The sequence below is a fragment of the Dipodomys merriami genome, unplaced genomic scaffold (genome assembly GCF_024711535.1).
Source record: "Dipodomys merriami isolate MVZ:Mamm:240054 unplaced genomic scaffold, mDipMer1.0.p SCAF_34, whole genome shotgun sequence".
NCBI lineage: Eukaryota > Metazoa > Chordata > Mammalia > Rodentia > Heteromyidae > Dipodomys > Dipodomys merriami.
In genome coordinates this window covers 9,171,213-9,186,081 of record NW_027204937.1, presented here as the reverse complement: position 1 = coordinate 9,186,081, position 14,869 = coordinate 9,171,213, and the positions used below count along the sequence as shown (strand labels likewise).

The window sequence follows — 14,869 nt, the reverse complement described above, 5'->3', positions numbered from 1 at the left end:
GTGGAGCTGTGGCTCAAGTGGTATAGAGTGCTAGTCTTGAGCCAAAGAAGCTCAAGGACAGTGCCCAGGCCCTGAATTCAAGCCCCAGGACTGGCAAAATAAAATAAAATAAAATAAAAAAGTCATCTTTGAAGAGCTAAGTAACTTGAGGGGAATCAAAGAGGTTGGAATTGATAGGGGAGAATAAAACACTGGGTTGACACTTACTTAGAGGCATTGTACTCATAAATTGGTGTGCTGAATTGAAAATTCCTTTGTATAACATTTAAATATAATAAAAATAAAATTTAAAAAAAAGATTACAGGCATGAGCCACCAATGCCCAGCTAAGAGGTTTCTTCTTTTTCACAGTTTTTTGTTTGTTTGTTTGTTTTTGTTTTTTTCCGTTGGTCCCAGGGCTTGAACTCTGGGCCTGGGCTCTGTCCCTGGGCTCTTCAGCTCAAGGCAAGTGCTCTACCGCTTGAGCCACAGCAACACTTCCTGCAGTTTTTTTTTTTTTCTTTCCTTTCTGTTTGTTTATATGTGTTTGGGGGTTTAAGGAGAGGTTCAGAAATGGAAGTACAAAGGGTGGAACAAATGCAGCAATGGTACTCACTGGATACTATGCTGAAAATGAACTACACAACTTATGGGCAGGAATGGGAGGGAAAAACTGGGAGAGAACAAGGGAAGGGGTGACATTACCCAAAAAGAAATGTACTCCCGCCAGGCACCCATGGCTCTTGCCTGTAATTCTAGCTACTCAGAAGGCTGAGATCTGAGGATTGTAGTTCAAAGCCAGCCTGGGCAGGAAAGTCCCTCTTATCTTCAAACAAACTACTCAGAAAAAGCCAGAAGTGGCACTGTGGCTCAAGTGGTAGAGCACTAGCCTTGAGCAAAGAAGCTAAGGAACAGTGTAGTGCCTAGGCCCTAAGTTCAAGCCCCAGGACTAGCAAAAAAAAAAAAAGGGGGGGGAGACACTCTTTACCTAACTTATATAACTGTAATCCCTCTGTATATCACCTTTGTAATAATTTTAAAAACTAAAAAGAAGAAAACATGTGCAATGATCTTGAAATTCTTTTTTGGGGGGCGGGGGTCTGGTCATGGGGCCTGAACTCTGGGCCTGGGCGTTGTCCCTCAGCTCTTCAGCTCAAGGCTAGCGCTCTACTACTTGAGCCACAGCACCACTTCTGGCTTTTTTCTTTTTGCTTATGTGGTGCTAAGGAATCGAACCCAGGCCTCATGCATGCAAGGCAAGCGCTCTACCACTGAGCCACCTTCCCAGCCCTGATCTTGAAATTCTAAAGTCAATTTAAACATAGTTCTGAGGCTATACTCTATCAAAAGTTCCAGAAAAATTATTATTCAAGGACTGGCATGGTGTCTCAGATCTGCAACTCCAGCTACTCAGAAGGTGAAGATCTGGAGGACTGCTGAAGCCCAGGCCAAGCCAAAACTTAGGGAGATATCATCTCAATCAGTGAGCCAGGCATGGTAGTATGTGCCTATGATTCCAGCTACAAAGGAAGCTGTGGTTAGAAAGATTATGGTCTGAGGATAGGGTGGGGTAGCATGGCTCAAGCAGTAGAATACCTTTCTAGCAAGAGTAAGGACCTCAATTCAAACTACAGTATCATTCATATACAATACATTATACATATATGTCGTACATCATATTATCATATATTAGATACCATATATTATCACTAGCATAATTAGTAAACATAGGTCACTTGTTTTATCTAGCAATAAGATGCAATTATGTCAAATAATATTAACATCATTGGATTATTCTAAAATGTATTGAGTTTTACTGTAAGAACTGAGAAAAATAAGCTTCTGTCTTCCAATAGAAAAATTTTAATAAATTGTATGCTAGTGTTTATCCTGTAGAACTCAGTGAATTTTCGTGAAAGGTATGTCTTCTTCAGCAATAAGAGATTGTGATTCCACTTACTGTTTCTCTTCCCTCTAACTTTAGTCTTTCCCTGATATATTTTGTTTTGTTCAGTTGTCTGTTTCAGTACTGTGGATCAAATCTAGAACCTGGAGCATGCTAGGCAAGGCATTCTACTGCTAAACTACATCCCCCCTCACCCCCATTTTCAGTGTCTTTTCTTTCTTCTTTCTTTCTTTATTTTCTTTCTTTTTCATTTTTTGTCAGTCATGGGTCTTGAACTCTGGGCTTGGGCTGCTCTTCAGCTCAAGGCAAGCGCTCTACCACTTGAGCCACAGCACCACTTCCAATTTTCTAGTGGTTTACTGGAGATAAGAGTCTCACAGACTTTCCTGCCGGGGCTGGCTTTGAACTGCGATCCTCAGATCTCAGCCTCCTGAGTGGCTAGGATTACAGGAGTGAGCCACCCGTGCCTGGCTTGACTATTTTTAATACACTAGAGTTTTGGTAAAGATGACCTATTTCTAAGAAGACTCATTATTCAGGACAAATAGTTTGAAAATGGACATACTTAGCAGCTACTGGTAAGTTAAAAGCTTCCACATGGGGGCTGGGAAGGTGGCTCAGTGGTAGAGTGCTTGCCTTGCATGCATGAGGCCCTAGGTTCGCTTCCTCCGCACCATATAAGCAGAAAAAGCCAAAAATGGTACTGTGGCTCTAGTGGTATAGAGCACTAGCCTTGAGCTGAAGAATTAAGGAACAGCACCCAGGCCCAGAGTTCAGGCCCCATGACCAGCAAAAAAAACAAAAACAAAAAACTTATAACAAGCAGAAAAGGTCAAAAGATATGTACATATGACCATACAACATGATGTTAAGTGAAACGAACCCCAAGACAGGAACACAAGTGGTTTTTGTTTTCTATCTTGCTATTGTTTTTAACGTACTTATAATGTACTATGTGATTCTTCTATTTCTTTTGTATGTTCTTACCCCATGGTATAACCCCAGTTTTCACTGTATCTAATTCCAGTGTCCTGATTCCAGTGTCCTGCATCTTGTATATACATTTTTATAATTTGGGGAGGGGAAGGGCTATAACAAAATGCTTAAATAAGGATACAGGTTGACCCACTGTAACAGAGAGATGTACAAGACACTGAAAATGAACTTTACAATTTCAGGATGGGGGGTGGGGAGTAAGGAGTTTAGGAAGTAGGGAGGGAAGGGATGGTAAGGGAAAAATAAAGGAGAAGGTAACAATGCTCGATAGCAAATGTACTCATTACCCTACTCATGTAACTGTAACCCCTCTGTACAGTATTTTTACAATAAAAAATACATATGAAAAAAAAAAGCTTCCACAGCTTTTTGCTTGATTTAATTTTGGTGTGTATATGTACCTTAAAAGAATGTAACAACTAAATTCTTCAGATTCCCAGAAAAATAAACTACTTACCCAACATGACTGGATGATGAAGGTGGTGGCAAGTCTGGTGTAAGGACATAAAGACTGTTGTTTTTTGGCAAGTGTAGTGATTTTAGGACCGTCTGAAAAAGGAAAACAAAAAATGAATATGCATTATCAATTTTTTTATAATGGTTGAAAATTTCACAGATTAACAGCTTGATCTTTCATCTTCTGATAATTTCCTAAATGACATAATGGAAAACTGCTGAATCGAATCTCTTGTTCCCCCCTAATATATACTGAAAATTAGTATAAATCTGAAGATTAAAAATAAAAATACAAATTCATTGACAAGCTCATGAAGAGATACAAATAAATAAGAACACTATTTAGTTCATAATTTCTTCACTGAAAAAGTATACCCATGCAACTAACAAGAATTTTATGACAAAAATCAAAAGTGCAAGGTTTCAGAAATTACTAAGTCAAGAAAGGATCACAGAAAAGCATTTTACTCCCAATAAATTTTTAGATAAAGAGCTGCAGCCTAAGAGGTATACAAACTAGCAGGAATATTTACTAATTCAGATTTCATTTACTTTTTTGTTAAATTACCCTGCTTGTAGTTACAACCATATACAAACTAAATTCCCTTGGCACAAAAATCATATATATTTCAAAACCCCAATTTGATGGTAAATAACTTTCTGGTGTACAGAAATACAGCAATATACATTAAGAAATATATTTTTACATCTTTAGGGTCATACATTCAAGGAGTATACTTATTTAGAAATTTACTGAGCCACTTTCTCTATACCAGGATTATTGTAGCCACTGAGAATATACAAGTGACTAGAACAGCCTAAAATTAAATTCATGATTTTATAGAGTGTACATTTCATATTTAAAAAGAATAAAAAGGAATAAAGTAAGTAACCTCTGTAGTTGAGTTATAGAGGACATAATTTTAACTAAAGATAAAGCAAGAAAAGGTGGGGGCTGGGAAGGTGGCTCAGTGGTAGAGTGCTTGCCTTGCATGCATGAGGCCCCTGGGTTCGATTCCTCAGCACCACATAAACAGAAAAAGCCGGAAGTGGCGCTATGGCTCAAGGGGTAGAGTCCTAGCCTTGAGCTGAAGAGCTGAGGGACAGTGCCCAGGCCCAGAGTTTAGGCCCCATGACCGGCAAAAAAAAAAAAAAAAAAGCAAGAAAAGGTGATAAAGAATTTTAGGTAAGAGTTTTTTGAAATTTTCACCTGGGTGGTTAGAGTCTATGACAAGAGCAAAGACTTGAAGATAATATAGAAATAAACCAAGAGAATATAAAGAGAACAAGAATTCGATGCAAGCTGGGCACCAATAGCTCATACCTGTAATCCTGGCTCCTCAGGAGCCTGAGATCTAAGGACCACATTTGAAATCTGCCTAATGCAGAAAAGGCCATGAGATTCTATCTCCAGGTATTCAGCAAAGAGCTAGATTAGAGGCATGGCTCAAGTAGGAGGGCACCAGCAATGAATGAAAAAGCAGAACAAAGGCTCTGAATTCAAGTCCTAGTAACTAGAATAAAAAGAGTTTCAGATAGACCAGGAGCCAGTGGCTTACACCTGTAATCTGAGCTACTCAGAAGGCTGAGATCTGAGGATCATGTTGAGAATCTAGTGACACAAAAGAAAGGAGAGACTACAAGGAGTTTTCAGGGACCCAGGAAATTAGGAGAGTGATTGCTCTCACAGCAGAATAAGAGTGGCAAGGAGCTGGGAGCTAGACCCAGTGCCAGCTCTTTGGGATATGATCAGGATATCATTCCTAGAGATATCTTGGATCCTATATTTGTCTTTAAAAAAAAAAAAATCAGAGCAGTTTGTGGTTATCAGTTTTCACTAGAACTTACAACAAACACAAGACCACGATTTGTCACATACAATAGACTTTGAAACTAAACCACTCTGAGTAGAGAAGCGTCTCATATACAATGTACTGAAATCAACTACTCGTCAACTGAAACTTCCATCCTGGTTGGGTGCAATCCTGGTTGCTATGTTGTATGCATGTGGTGTAGACATGTTAAAATGAAACCTTCATTGTACAACTAATGTATACTGATTTTTTAATAGAGTATAAAGAAATAATCAGTTATATGGCTAGAACATGGTTTGAATTATAAAGTGCTTGCCCAGCACACACCAGGCTCTGGGTTCGAACCCCAGAATCACAAAAATAAAAAATAAAAAAAGTAACTGAAAGTATTATATGTAACAAAGGCTGTTGAAATAGACGAAAAATAGCTTAAAGAACATTTTCTAAATGACTGCCTTTCTCTTTACAAACCACTGAAAAGTGTGGGGGGGGGGGGGGGAAGGAGGCCTGAACTCTGGGCCTGGGCATTGTCCCTCAGCTCTTCATCTCAAGGCTAGCACTCTACCACTTGAGCCACAGCACCACTTCCAGCTTTTTCTACTCATGTGGTGCTGAACAATCAAACCCAGGGCCTCATGCATACAAGGAACAGTGTACCACCGAGCCGCCTTCCCAGACCCGGTATAAGTGTTTTGCAACCAGTTTCACAAAACTAATAATTAATAGAGCTATGTAAATGACTTTAGTATCCTGCTTTCTTTGCGTCAAGGTTGTTGATTTACTTAGTCAGTACTTTCCTCTTGAAATTTATGTATAAGTCAGAGCAGCCAGTGGTTGGGAATAAGTTTCAGTGGTAGGGAATAAGTTTCAGTGGTACAATGCTTTCCTTGCATTTGAGAGGCCCTAGACTTCATTCCCAACACCATAAAAAAAGCTAACGAATCAGGACTGTTCTGTTTTTATATTGTTGGTGAATCAAAAATAGGTTTCAAGGGCTGGGAAGGTGGCTCAGTGGTAGAGCGCTTGCCTGGCATGCTTAAGGCCCTGGGTTTGATTCCTCAGCACCACATAAGCAGAATAAAAAAAAAAAAAAAATAGGTTTCGTGTGTGTGTGTGTGTGTGTGTGTGTGTGTGTGTGTGTGTACACACATGTGCTAGTCCTGGATTTTGACCTCTGAGTCTGTACACTGTGTGTGTGTGTGTACACATGTGCTAGTCCTGGATTTTGACCTCTGAGTCTGTGCAGTGTGTGTGTGTGTGTGTGTGTGTGTGTGTGTGTGTGTGTGTGTGTGTGTGTGTGTGTGTGTGTGTGTGTGTGTGTGTGTGTGTGTGTGTGTGTGTGTGTGTGTGTGTGTGTGTGTGTGTGTGTGTGTGTGTGTGTGTGTGTGTGTGTGTGTGTGTGTGTGTACACACATGAGCTAGTCTTGGATTTTGACCTCTGAGTCTGTGCACTGTCCCTTAGTATCTTTGCTAAAGACTTGCTAGCACTCTACCACTTGAGGCACAGCTCCATTTCTGACTTTTCAGTGGTTAATTGGAGATAAGAGTTTCAAAGACTTTTCTGCCGAGGCTGCTTTTAAACTGTAATCCTCACACCTCAGACTCCTGAGCAGTTAGAAGCCACCAAATGCACAATTAGCTTAACATTTTTTAATAGAGAGAAATAATATTAAATTGGGGAGGTATTCAAAAGACTATTTCATGACATGTGAAATTATATAAAAATCAAGTTTTGTGTCTATATGCAAAGTTACACTGGAATATAATTATGTTTGTTCTTTCACATATTGGCTATGGTTGCTTTCACTTATCATCAGCAGAACTGAGTAGCTAAAACAGAGACTACATGGCACACAAAGCTTAATTATACCTAAACTTACAAATACCTCATTGAAATACTCATAGCAGTTCCACATATCAAATAAACTAACATATACAAGTAGAATTTATAAGCACAATGTCTACAAGCAGCAACTCATAAAGAACTGAACTAAAACTTGAAGATTGTAAATGGGTGTTAGTGGCTCATGCCTATAATTCTATCTTCTGAGAAGGCTGAGGCAGGAGGATTGCAGTTTAAAGCAGCCTGGGCAGAAAAGTCTGTGAAACTCTTATCTCCAGTTAACCATTAGAAAGTTAGAAGTGGCCTAAGTGATAGAACACTAGCCTTGAGCTTAAATTCTAAGGGACAGCACCCAGTTCCTAAGCCCAGGCCCTAGCACTGACATGCGCATGTGTGTACATAAACATACATACACACACACACACACACACACACACACACACACACACACACATATACACACACACACACACACACACACACACACACAAATTAAACATTTTATTTTTATTAGTGGCTGTAGAAAAATTAACTTAATAACATGATAAAAAAAAAGTTTCAGTAAATTATTTTCTCCTCAAACACTGAAAACTTCACAGTTAATTCATTTCTTTCCCTCCATTCCTACTCTTTGTGTTTAAAAATAAGAAAGAAAAAAAAGAAAAATAAAGAAAAGGCATGTGAAAGAAACTTACTGGGTATCTAACAAGGCTAGCACTTTCTGCAAATTCTTAGAATTTATTCCAAGAACCTGCCACTATCTAAATAAATCAAAAACTATTGCTACCATTTAAATTTTCCAAGTTTTAAGTTTCCTATTCCCCACCCCTCTCCCCTCTCTCTCTTTCTCTTTCCAGCTTTTTCTGTTTATGAGGTACTAAGGAATCAAACCCAGGGCTTCATGAATGCTAGGCAACTACTCTACCACTAAGCCACATTCTCAGCCCATCCTATTATTATCTCTGCTCCATAATTAATACTTGGCATGTGTAACTTTCTCAAGCCAGTAGTGGTCCAATAATTTTTTTTTCAGGACATTCAGTGACACCCTAACAGTTTGAAGGGGGGGGAAGGGGGGACAAATGCTATCAAAAGGAGTACAAATTAACTAGAAACAAGAAAAACATGGCACACAGTGTTTTTACTTACTTATATCTAATCATTTAAACTGTTAGTTTAGCCTGGAAATATTTTAGCTTTAAACACATTGTTTGGGATTCAACTAAATCAAGTGAATGTTGGTCACATTACCATCTGACTCATATGTAACAACTTGTATATATCATTTAGTCAATTGCCTAACTGAATTTATTTTTTTTGTTTTGTTTCAAGAAACTCACACTGTCTTCCACATCTCCAGTCTTCCATCCTTTTAAGAGCATTTTAGGCACAGGTATCTGAAGCTCACTTTCTAGGATCTGTTTAATCTCTCCTGTATAAATAAGAAAACAGATGTTACTAACAAATAGTCAATATTTGTCTATAGAAGACAAGCATAAGTATTTGGGATACAATATATAGTCAATGATACTTGTCTGATGAATAATTTTTTTTTATTCAATACTCCAAACTTCAAATCTTCTTGTTCAAACAGTATGTTGCCCCTTCAAAGAACTTTGGCTTAAACATTAATTATAAGACTCCACAACTGATTATTTCTACTTATATATTTTCATTAAGCTTTGCTTTTTAAGAGAAATTTCAGTGATTGAGAATTTGAACAGAAAAACTAATCAACTGACTTATATACCCAAGTTCAGTCTATGGTAGTAGTATATAAGTATAAAGATTGAGGCATTGTGGTACAGGGAAGCAGACTTTATAATGAAAATTTAGGTTAAAATTTTCTTTTTTAGAAATAGCTTGCCTATTCTTATTCCTACATCTAAAAAAATGGAAAAAAAATACTATCTATCTACTCACAGACTATGAGGATGAAAGAAAATAACATACTTTAACCGAAAAACTAAAGTCAATACATATGATCTAGAAGACAGTTTCAATTGTGTTGAATAGAAAAACAATAAAAGGGGGAATATTGACAGTGCCCAATGTCTGAGTTCAAGCCTCACAACAACAATAATTTGTTTTCAGCCGTTCTGGCTGGGGTGAAATGGAATTTCAAAGGTGTTTTAATTTGCATTTGCCTAATGATTAAAGTAAGCCACTTTTCCATCTAACTATTGTCTATCTTTGAGAAATCTACTCAAATCATCAGTGGGTTTTTTTTTCTGAAAATGAGGTCTCACTATATTTTCCAAGCACCTTCTAGGTTCAAGTAATGCTTCTAACTCAGTCTACCAAGTAGCTAGGACCACAAATACTATTGCTCCCAGCTGTTAGCTCACATCTTAGTGAGCTTATTTTTGTTGCTGTTTATATTTTTAAGTTCCTTATATATTTGGTATGTCACCACTGTCAGATACTTTGTAAATATCTTTTCCCTTCAGGTAGGCTGTTTCATCAGTATAGTCAGTAAGCTGTAAGTTCTAGTGTTCTATAGCAGAAGATGGTGACCGTAGTGCACACCATCTTATATATTTTATGAAGAATTGGAAGAAAGGAGTTTAGAAGGCTCCAAATACAACAAAATGGTGTTTAAAAAGATGGAGAAATTATCCTAATTTTTATCATTACACATTATATACATGTATCAAAGCATCACATTGTACTCTGTAAATATGTATGATTGTGAATAAGTTAAAATAAATATTCAAAAGTTTCAAGTGTAACTGGACACTGGTGGCCCACATCTGCAATCCAAGGTATTCAGGGGACTAAAATCTGAGGATCATGGTTTATACCCAGACCAGGCAGCAAATCCATGAGACTCTTATTTCCACAAAGCCACCAAAAAGCAAGAAGTAAAGCTATGGCTCAAGTGGTAAAGCACTGGCCATTAGCAAAAATTTTCAGGGACCGCTCCCAGGTCCTTAGTTCAAGCCCCTGGACTGGCACAAAAACAACAAGAGGAAGAAGAGAAGGAGGAGGAAGAAGAGGAGGAAAGAAGAAAGAAACAAGAAGAAAAAAGGAAAAGATAGAAAAAGGTAAGGGAAAGGAGAGGAGAGAAAGGGGAGGGGAGGAGAGAGGTCAAGGAAAGGGGAAGGGGAAGGGACAAAGGAAGGAAGGAGGGAAGAAGGGAGGGAGGGAAGAAAGGAAGGAGGGAAAGAAGCAAGCAAGCAAGCAAGGATAAGAAGAAGAAAAAAGAAGAGGAGAAGGAAAAAGAAAAGAAAGAATTTAGGTATGAAATACTAAAATTGAAAAATCAAGTATTTCAAAACCAGAAACTCTAAAATATATTTTTCATTTTCATTCTTAAAAATATTTTTTTAAGGGGCTGGGAAGGTGGCTCAGTGGTAGAGCACATGCCTTGCATGCCAGAGGCCCTGGGTTCAATTCCTCAGCACCACATAAGCAAAAAGAAAAAAAAAAAAAAAAAGCCAGAAGTGGCGCTGTGGCTCAAGTGGTAGAGCGCTAGCCTTGAGCTGAAGAGCTGAGGGACAGCGCCCAGGCCCAGAGTTCAGGCCCCATGACTGGACCCAAAAAAACAAACAAAAAATATATTTTTAAGAATATTTAAATATTAAGAATGTTTAAAATATTCTTAAAATATATTTTTCATTTTCATTCTTAAAAAACAAAGATAAACAATAACAGCAATATTAGTCCCTTCTGGCTTTTTTTTTGGTTTTTGGTTTTTTTTGGTAGATTGTGGGGTTTGAAATCTGGGACTGGGCACTGATCCTGTACTCTTCAGCTCAAGGCGAGCGCTCAACCACTTGAGCCACAGCGCCACTTCCGATTTTCTAGTGATTTATTGGAGAGAAGAGTCTCATGGAGTTTCCTACCCAGGCTGGCTTTGAACCGTGATCTTCAGATCTCAGTCTCCTGAGTAGCTAGGATGTCAGGCGTGCACCACCAGCACCCAACTCCTTCTATTTTTAAATTATTCTCTATTCACCTGAGTTTCTGTTTTCTTTTTTTTTTTTTTTTTTTTTTTTGGGGGGGGGGGGGGCGGGGGTCCGGTAGTAGGCCTGAACTCTGGGCCTGGGCACTGTCCCTCAGCTCTTCAGCTCAAGGCTAGTGCTCTACCACTTGAGCCACAGCGCCACTTCCGGTTCTTTTCTTTTTGCTTATGTGGTGCTGAGGAATCAAACCCAGGGCCTCAGGCATGCAAGGCAAGCGCTCTACCACTGAGCCACCTTCCCAGCCCTCACCTGAGTTTCTTCGTCTGTGGTACTAACAACTCATTAGATTACTGTTAGTACTAAATAACATCTCAAAAAAAAAAAAAAAACCATTTTGCACAATTTCTGATTCAAACAAAGAACTCAAAAAAATACTGATTATCTTAAATTATGTCATTATTACAATTAATGACATAAAAACAAAATCTAACATGACACTAGTCAGGATAGGTTCTCAGTATATAGTAGCTTTTGTTTTTAGGTATTCAAAATAATTTAAGAGAAAAAGGCTATAAAGCAGCAAGTTCTAAGTATAGAATTCAATCTGTAGATCTGTCTAACTCCAAAGAACTTACCAAAAGATGGCACTGTCACTACAGTATACTCCTTCCCCTCTTCCAAATTACTTGAAAAATTGTAAAGATATGCACAGCATTAATACCAACTACTGAATACAATACTGCACTTAAAAATAAATTGAGATGGGCTGGGTAGCGAAGCCCTGGGTTCGATTCCTCAGTAAGCGAAGCCCTGGGTTCGATTCCTCAGTACCACATAAACAGAAAAAGCCAGAAGTGGTTCTGTGGCTTAAGTAGTAGTGTGCTAGCCTTGAGCAAAAAGAAGCTTAGGGACAGTGCCCAGGTCCTGAGTTCAAGCCCCAGGACTGGCAAAAAAAAAAAAATTGAGATCCTTCAAAAAACTAAAAATAGAACTACCATATGAACCAGCAATCCCAAAAAAATGAAATCAATATATAAAGGAGACACTTGTACTCACATGTTCATTGTAGCATTATTCATAATAGCTAATGATTAGAAAGAACCCAGGTATCTATCAACTGATGGATATATAAAGTGATGTATACAAACAGCAAAATATTCAGCCATTAAGAATATGAAATCCTATCATTTATGTTGAATGGAACTGAAGATCAGTATGTTAAACAAAATAAGCCAACATCTTTTTATGTACAACATACTCTCACTCGTGTATAAAATCTTAAACAAAAGCTGACCTCACAATATAACAGTAGTTACCAGAGACTGGAGATAGTAGAAGGGAAAGAAGAATGAGAAAAGTTTCACTAATAGGTATTAAGCTATAGCTAGAAAGGAGGAACACTAGGAACACTCTTTTTTTTTTTTTGCTATCAAAAGATAGCAAAAATACTTCTTAAAGTTTTGTTTTGTGACAAGTCGTTTAAAGAAGGATACAGGTGGAGCTGTTGCAAGGAGAAGTACAAGTTGTTATGTCGAAAACGAACTTTACAACTTTGGAGGGGGGGCAGGGGTGGAGAGGACTGGGTTGGGGGGGCAGTGGGAGGATGGGAAGGGATGGGAAGGGGAAACAAAGGAGGAGGCTACAATGCTTGATAAGAAATGTACTCATTATCTTGCCCATGTAATTGTAACCCCTATGTACAGTATTCTCACAATAAAAAATAAACAAAAATTTTTTAAAAAGAAATAAAAAAATGTTTTAAAGTTTTGTTTTGTTTTGTTTTTGTCGGTCGAGGGGCTTGAACTCTGGGCCTGAGCACTGTCCCTCAGCTCTTCAGCTCAAGGCGAGCACTCTACCGCTTGAGCCACAGCACCACTTCTGGTTTTCTAGTGGTTTATTGGAGATAAGAATTTCACAGACTTTGATGCCCGGGCTGGCTTTGAACCACGATCCTCAGATCTCAGTCTCCTGAGTAGCTAGGATTACAGGTGTGAGCCACCGGCGCCCGGCTTCCTAAAAGTTTTTACCAGAAAAAAATGTTAGAGGAAACATGTATTTACCTTGATTTATGCATTACATGATATGTATATTAATGAAACATCCCATGGTACCCCATCAACAAACACTACATTAGCCTATCAACATGTAAATTTTCTATGTCTTTATGTATCAAATTATATTATTATTATTATTATTATTATTATTATTACTTTATTATCGGTCAGGGGGCTTGAACTATGGGCCTGAGCTCTGTTCCTCAGCTCTTCAGCTCAAGGCTAGGCTCTACTACTTGAGCTACAGTGCCACTTCTGGTTTTCTGGTGGTTTATTGGAGAGAAATGAGTTTTATGGCCTTTCCTCCCCAGGCTGTCTTTGAACCGCAATCCTCAGATCTCAGCCTCCTGAGTAGCTATGATTATAGGCGTGGGCCACTGGCAATTTTATTTTTTAATTAACTTAATTGAATTATGAGTTATACATAAAATCACTTCAATTCTAATAATATATATTCTGGTATAGGTTTAAGATGAACATTTCCCATGTTACAAATAGTTTGCTTACTCTGCTTTGAAACTAAGCCTGTTCACTCTAACCATGATCCTCCTGCTCACCCTAAAGTTTAGTTTTGCTGTTGTCTTTTATGTCTATGTGGTAACATATACACACATAACTAGTTCCATTTTATTGCTAGATACTATTCCACTAAAAAATGTGGCATTTTCTCAAATGGCTTTCAGTAATCCCAACCTTTCAATATTAATGCCATTTGTAATCTCCTTTCTTGAGTAGTGCTAGTACCAAGCAAAGTATTTGCCTCTTTCCTTTTGTGTGTGTGTCAGCCAGTCCTTGGGATCTATCCCTGAGCTTTTGTGCTTAAGGCTAGCATGCTACCACTTCAGCCACAGCTCCATTTCCAGTTTTTCTGATAGTTAATTGGAGATAAGAGTCTCACAGACTTTTCTGCCCTGGCAGGCTTTAAGCCTAGATCCTCAGATCTCAGCCTCCAGAGTAGCTAGGATTACAGGCGTGAGCCACTGTCATCTGGCTAGTATTTGCTTCTAAATAATAAAATAATGGTGAGGAACTCTAATGTATGAATTAAGTTTCAAAAGTTAATGATAAGCCAGTTACTAATGGGTGATAACTATGCTATGAACATTGTTGTATAAATCCTCTGGTGAACATATATTAATTTCTCTTAAATAAACACATAAGAACAAAATTACATGGATTTACTTATATATGAGATTAAAAAATGAAAACTACAGAAATAGTAGAATGATTACTAGAGTCTAGGGGTGAATTAGGATAAGCAGATAAATGGAAAGGGGCTGTGGTAGTTAATTATACTGAAATATCAACATATATGAGGTATATGATCAGTAAATATCAATTTAAAAATGTGAAACTAGGTTAAAGAAATCTTCCTAATGCAGGGGCTGGGAAGTTGGCTCAGTGGTAGAACACTTGCCTTGCATGCCTGAGGCCCTGGGTTCGATTCCTCAGCACCACATAAGCAGAAAAAGAAAAAAGCCGGAAGTGGTGCTGTGGCTCAAGTGGTGGAACGCTAGCCTTGAGCTGAAGAGCTGAGGGACAGCGCCCAGGCCCAGAGTTCAGGCCCCAGGACTGGACGCAAAAAATAAAAGAAATCTTCCTAATGCATAAATAAAAATGAACAATGCATATTAAGACAACAGTTTGACAAGCTGCTTATTCAGGCTTTAAATAACACTATAAATTATTTTGGTGATACATAAGCATTAGCATTGACTCACCAGACATCAGTTTGCAAATGGAACAAACAATATTACTAACACAAAATATTTTATCTCTATCCTCTCCAAAGATACTAGCTAAAACTATTCCTCTAATTTTTCATGCTCCCAGTATCTTTAAAAGGCACATAAGATTATTACTCTGACCTCCTTTTCCCCCATATTATTAATACGCAAACAAAAAGAATCACT

The 14,869-nt window shown here is 38.2% G+C and overlaps 1 protein-coding gene across 1 annotated transcript in view; it reads right to left on the bottom strand.

Moving 5' to 3' along the window:
- Positions 1–14,869, bottom strand: part of Faf1 (Fas associated factor 1) — a 299,200-nt gene that overhangs the window by 237,183 nt on the left and 47,148 nt on the right. Inside the window, exons 5-6 of the mRNA XM_069987264.1 lie at positions 8,335–8,426; positions 3,339–3,430 (exon numbers count right to left, since the gene is read on the bottom strand). Coding sequence (XP_069843365.1) covers positions 3,339–3,430; positions 8,335–8,426 — 184 coding nt within the window. The remainder of the gene's footprint in view (positions 1–3,338; positions 3,431–8,334; positions 8,427–14,869) is intronic.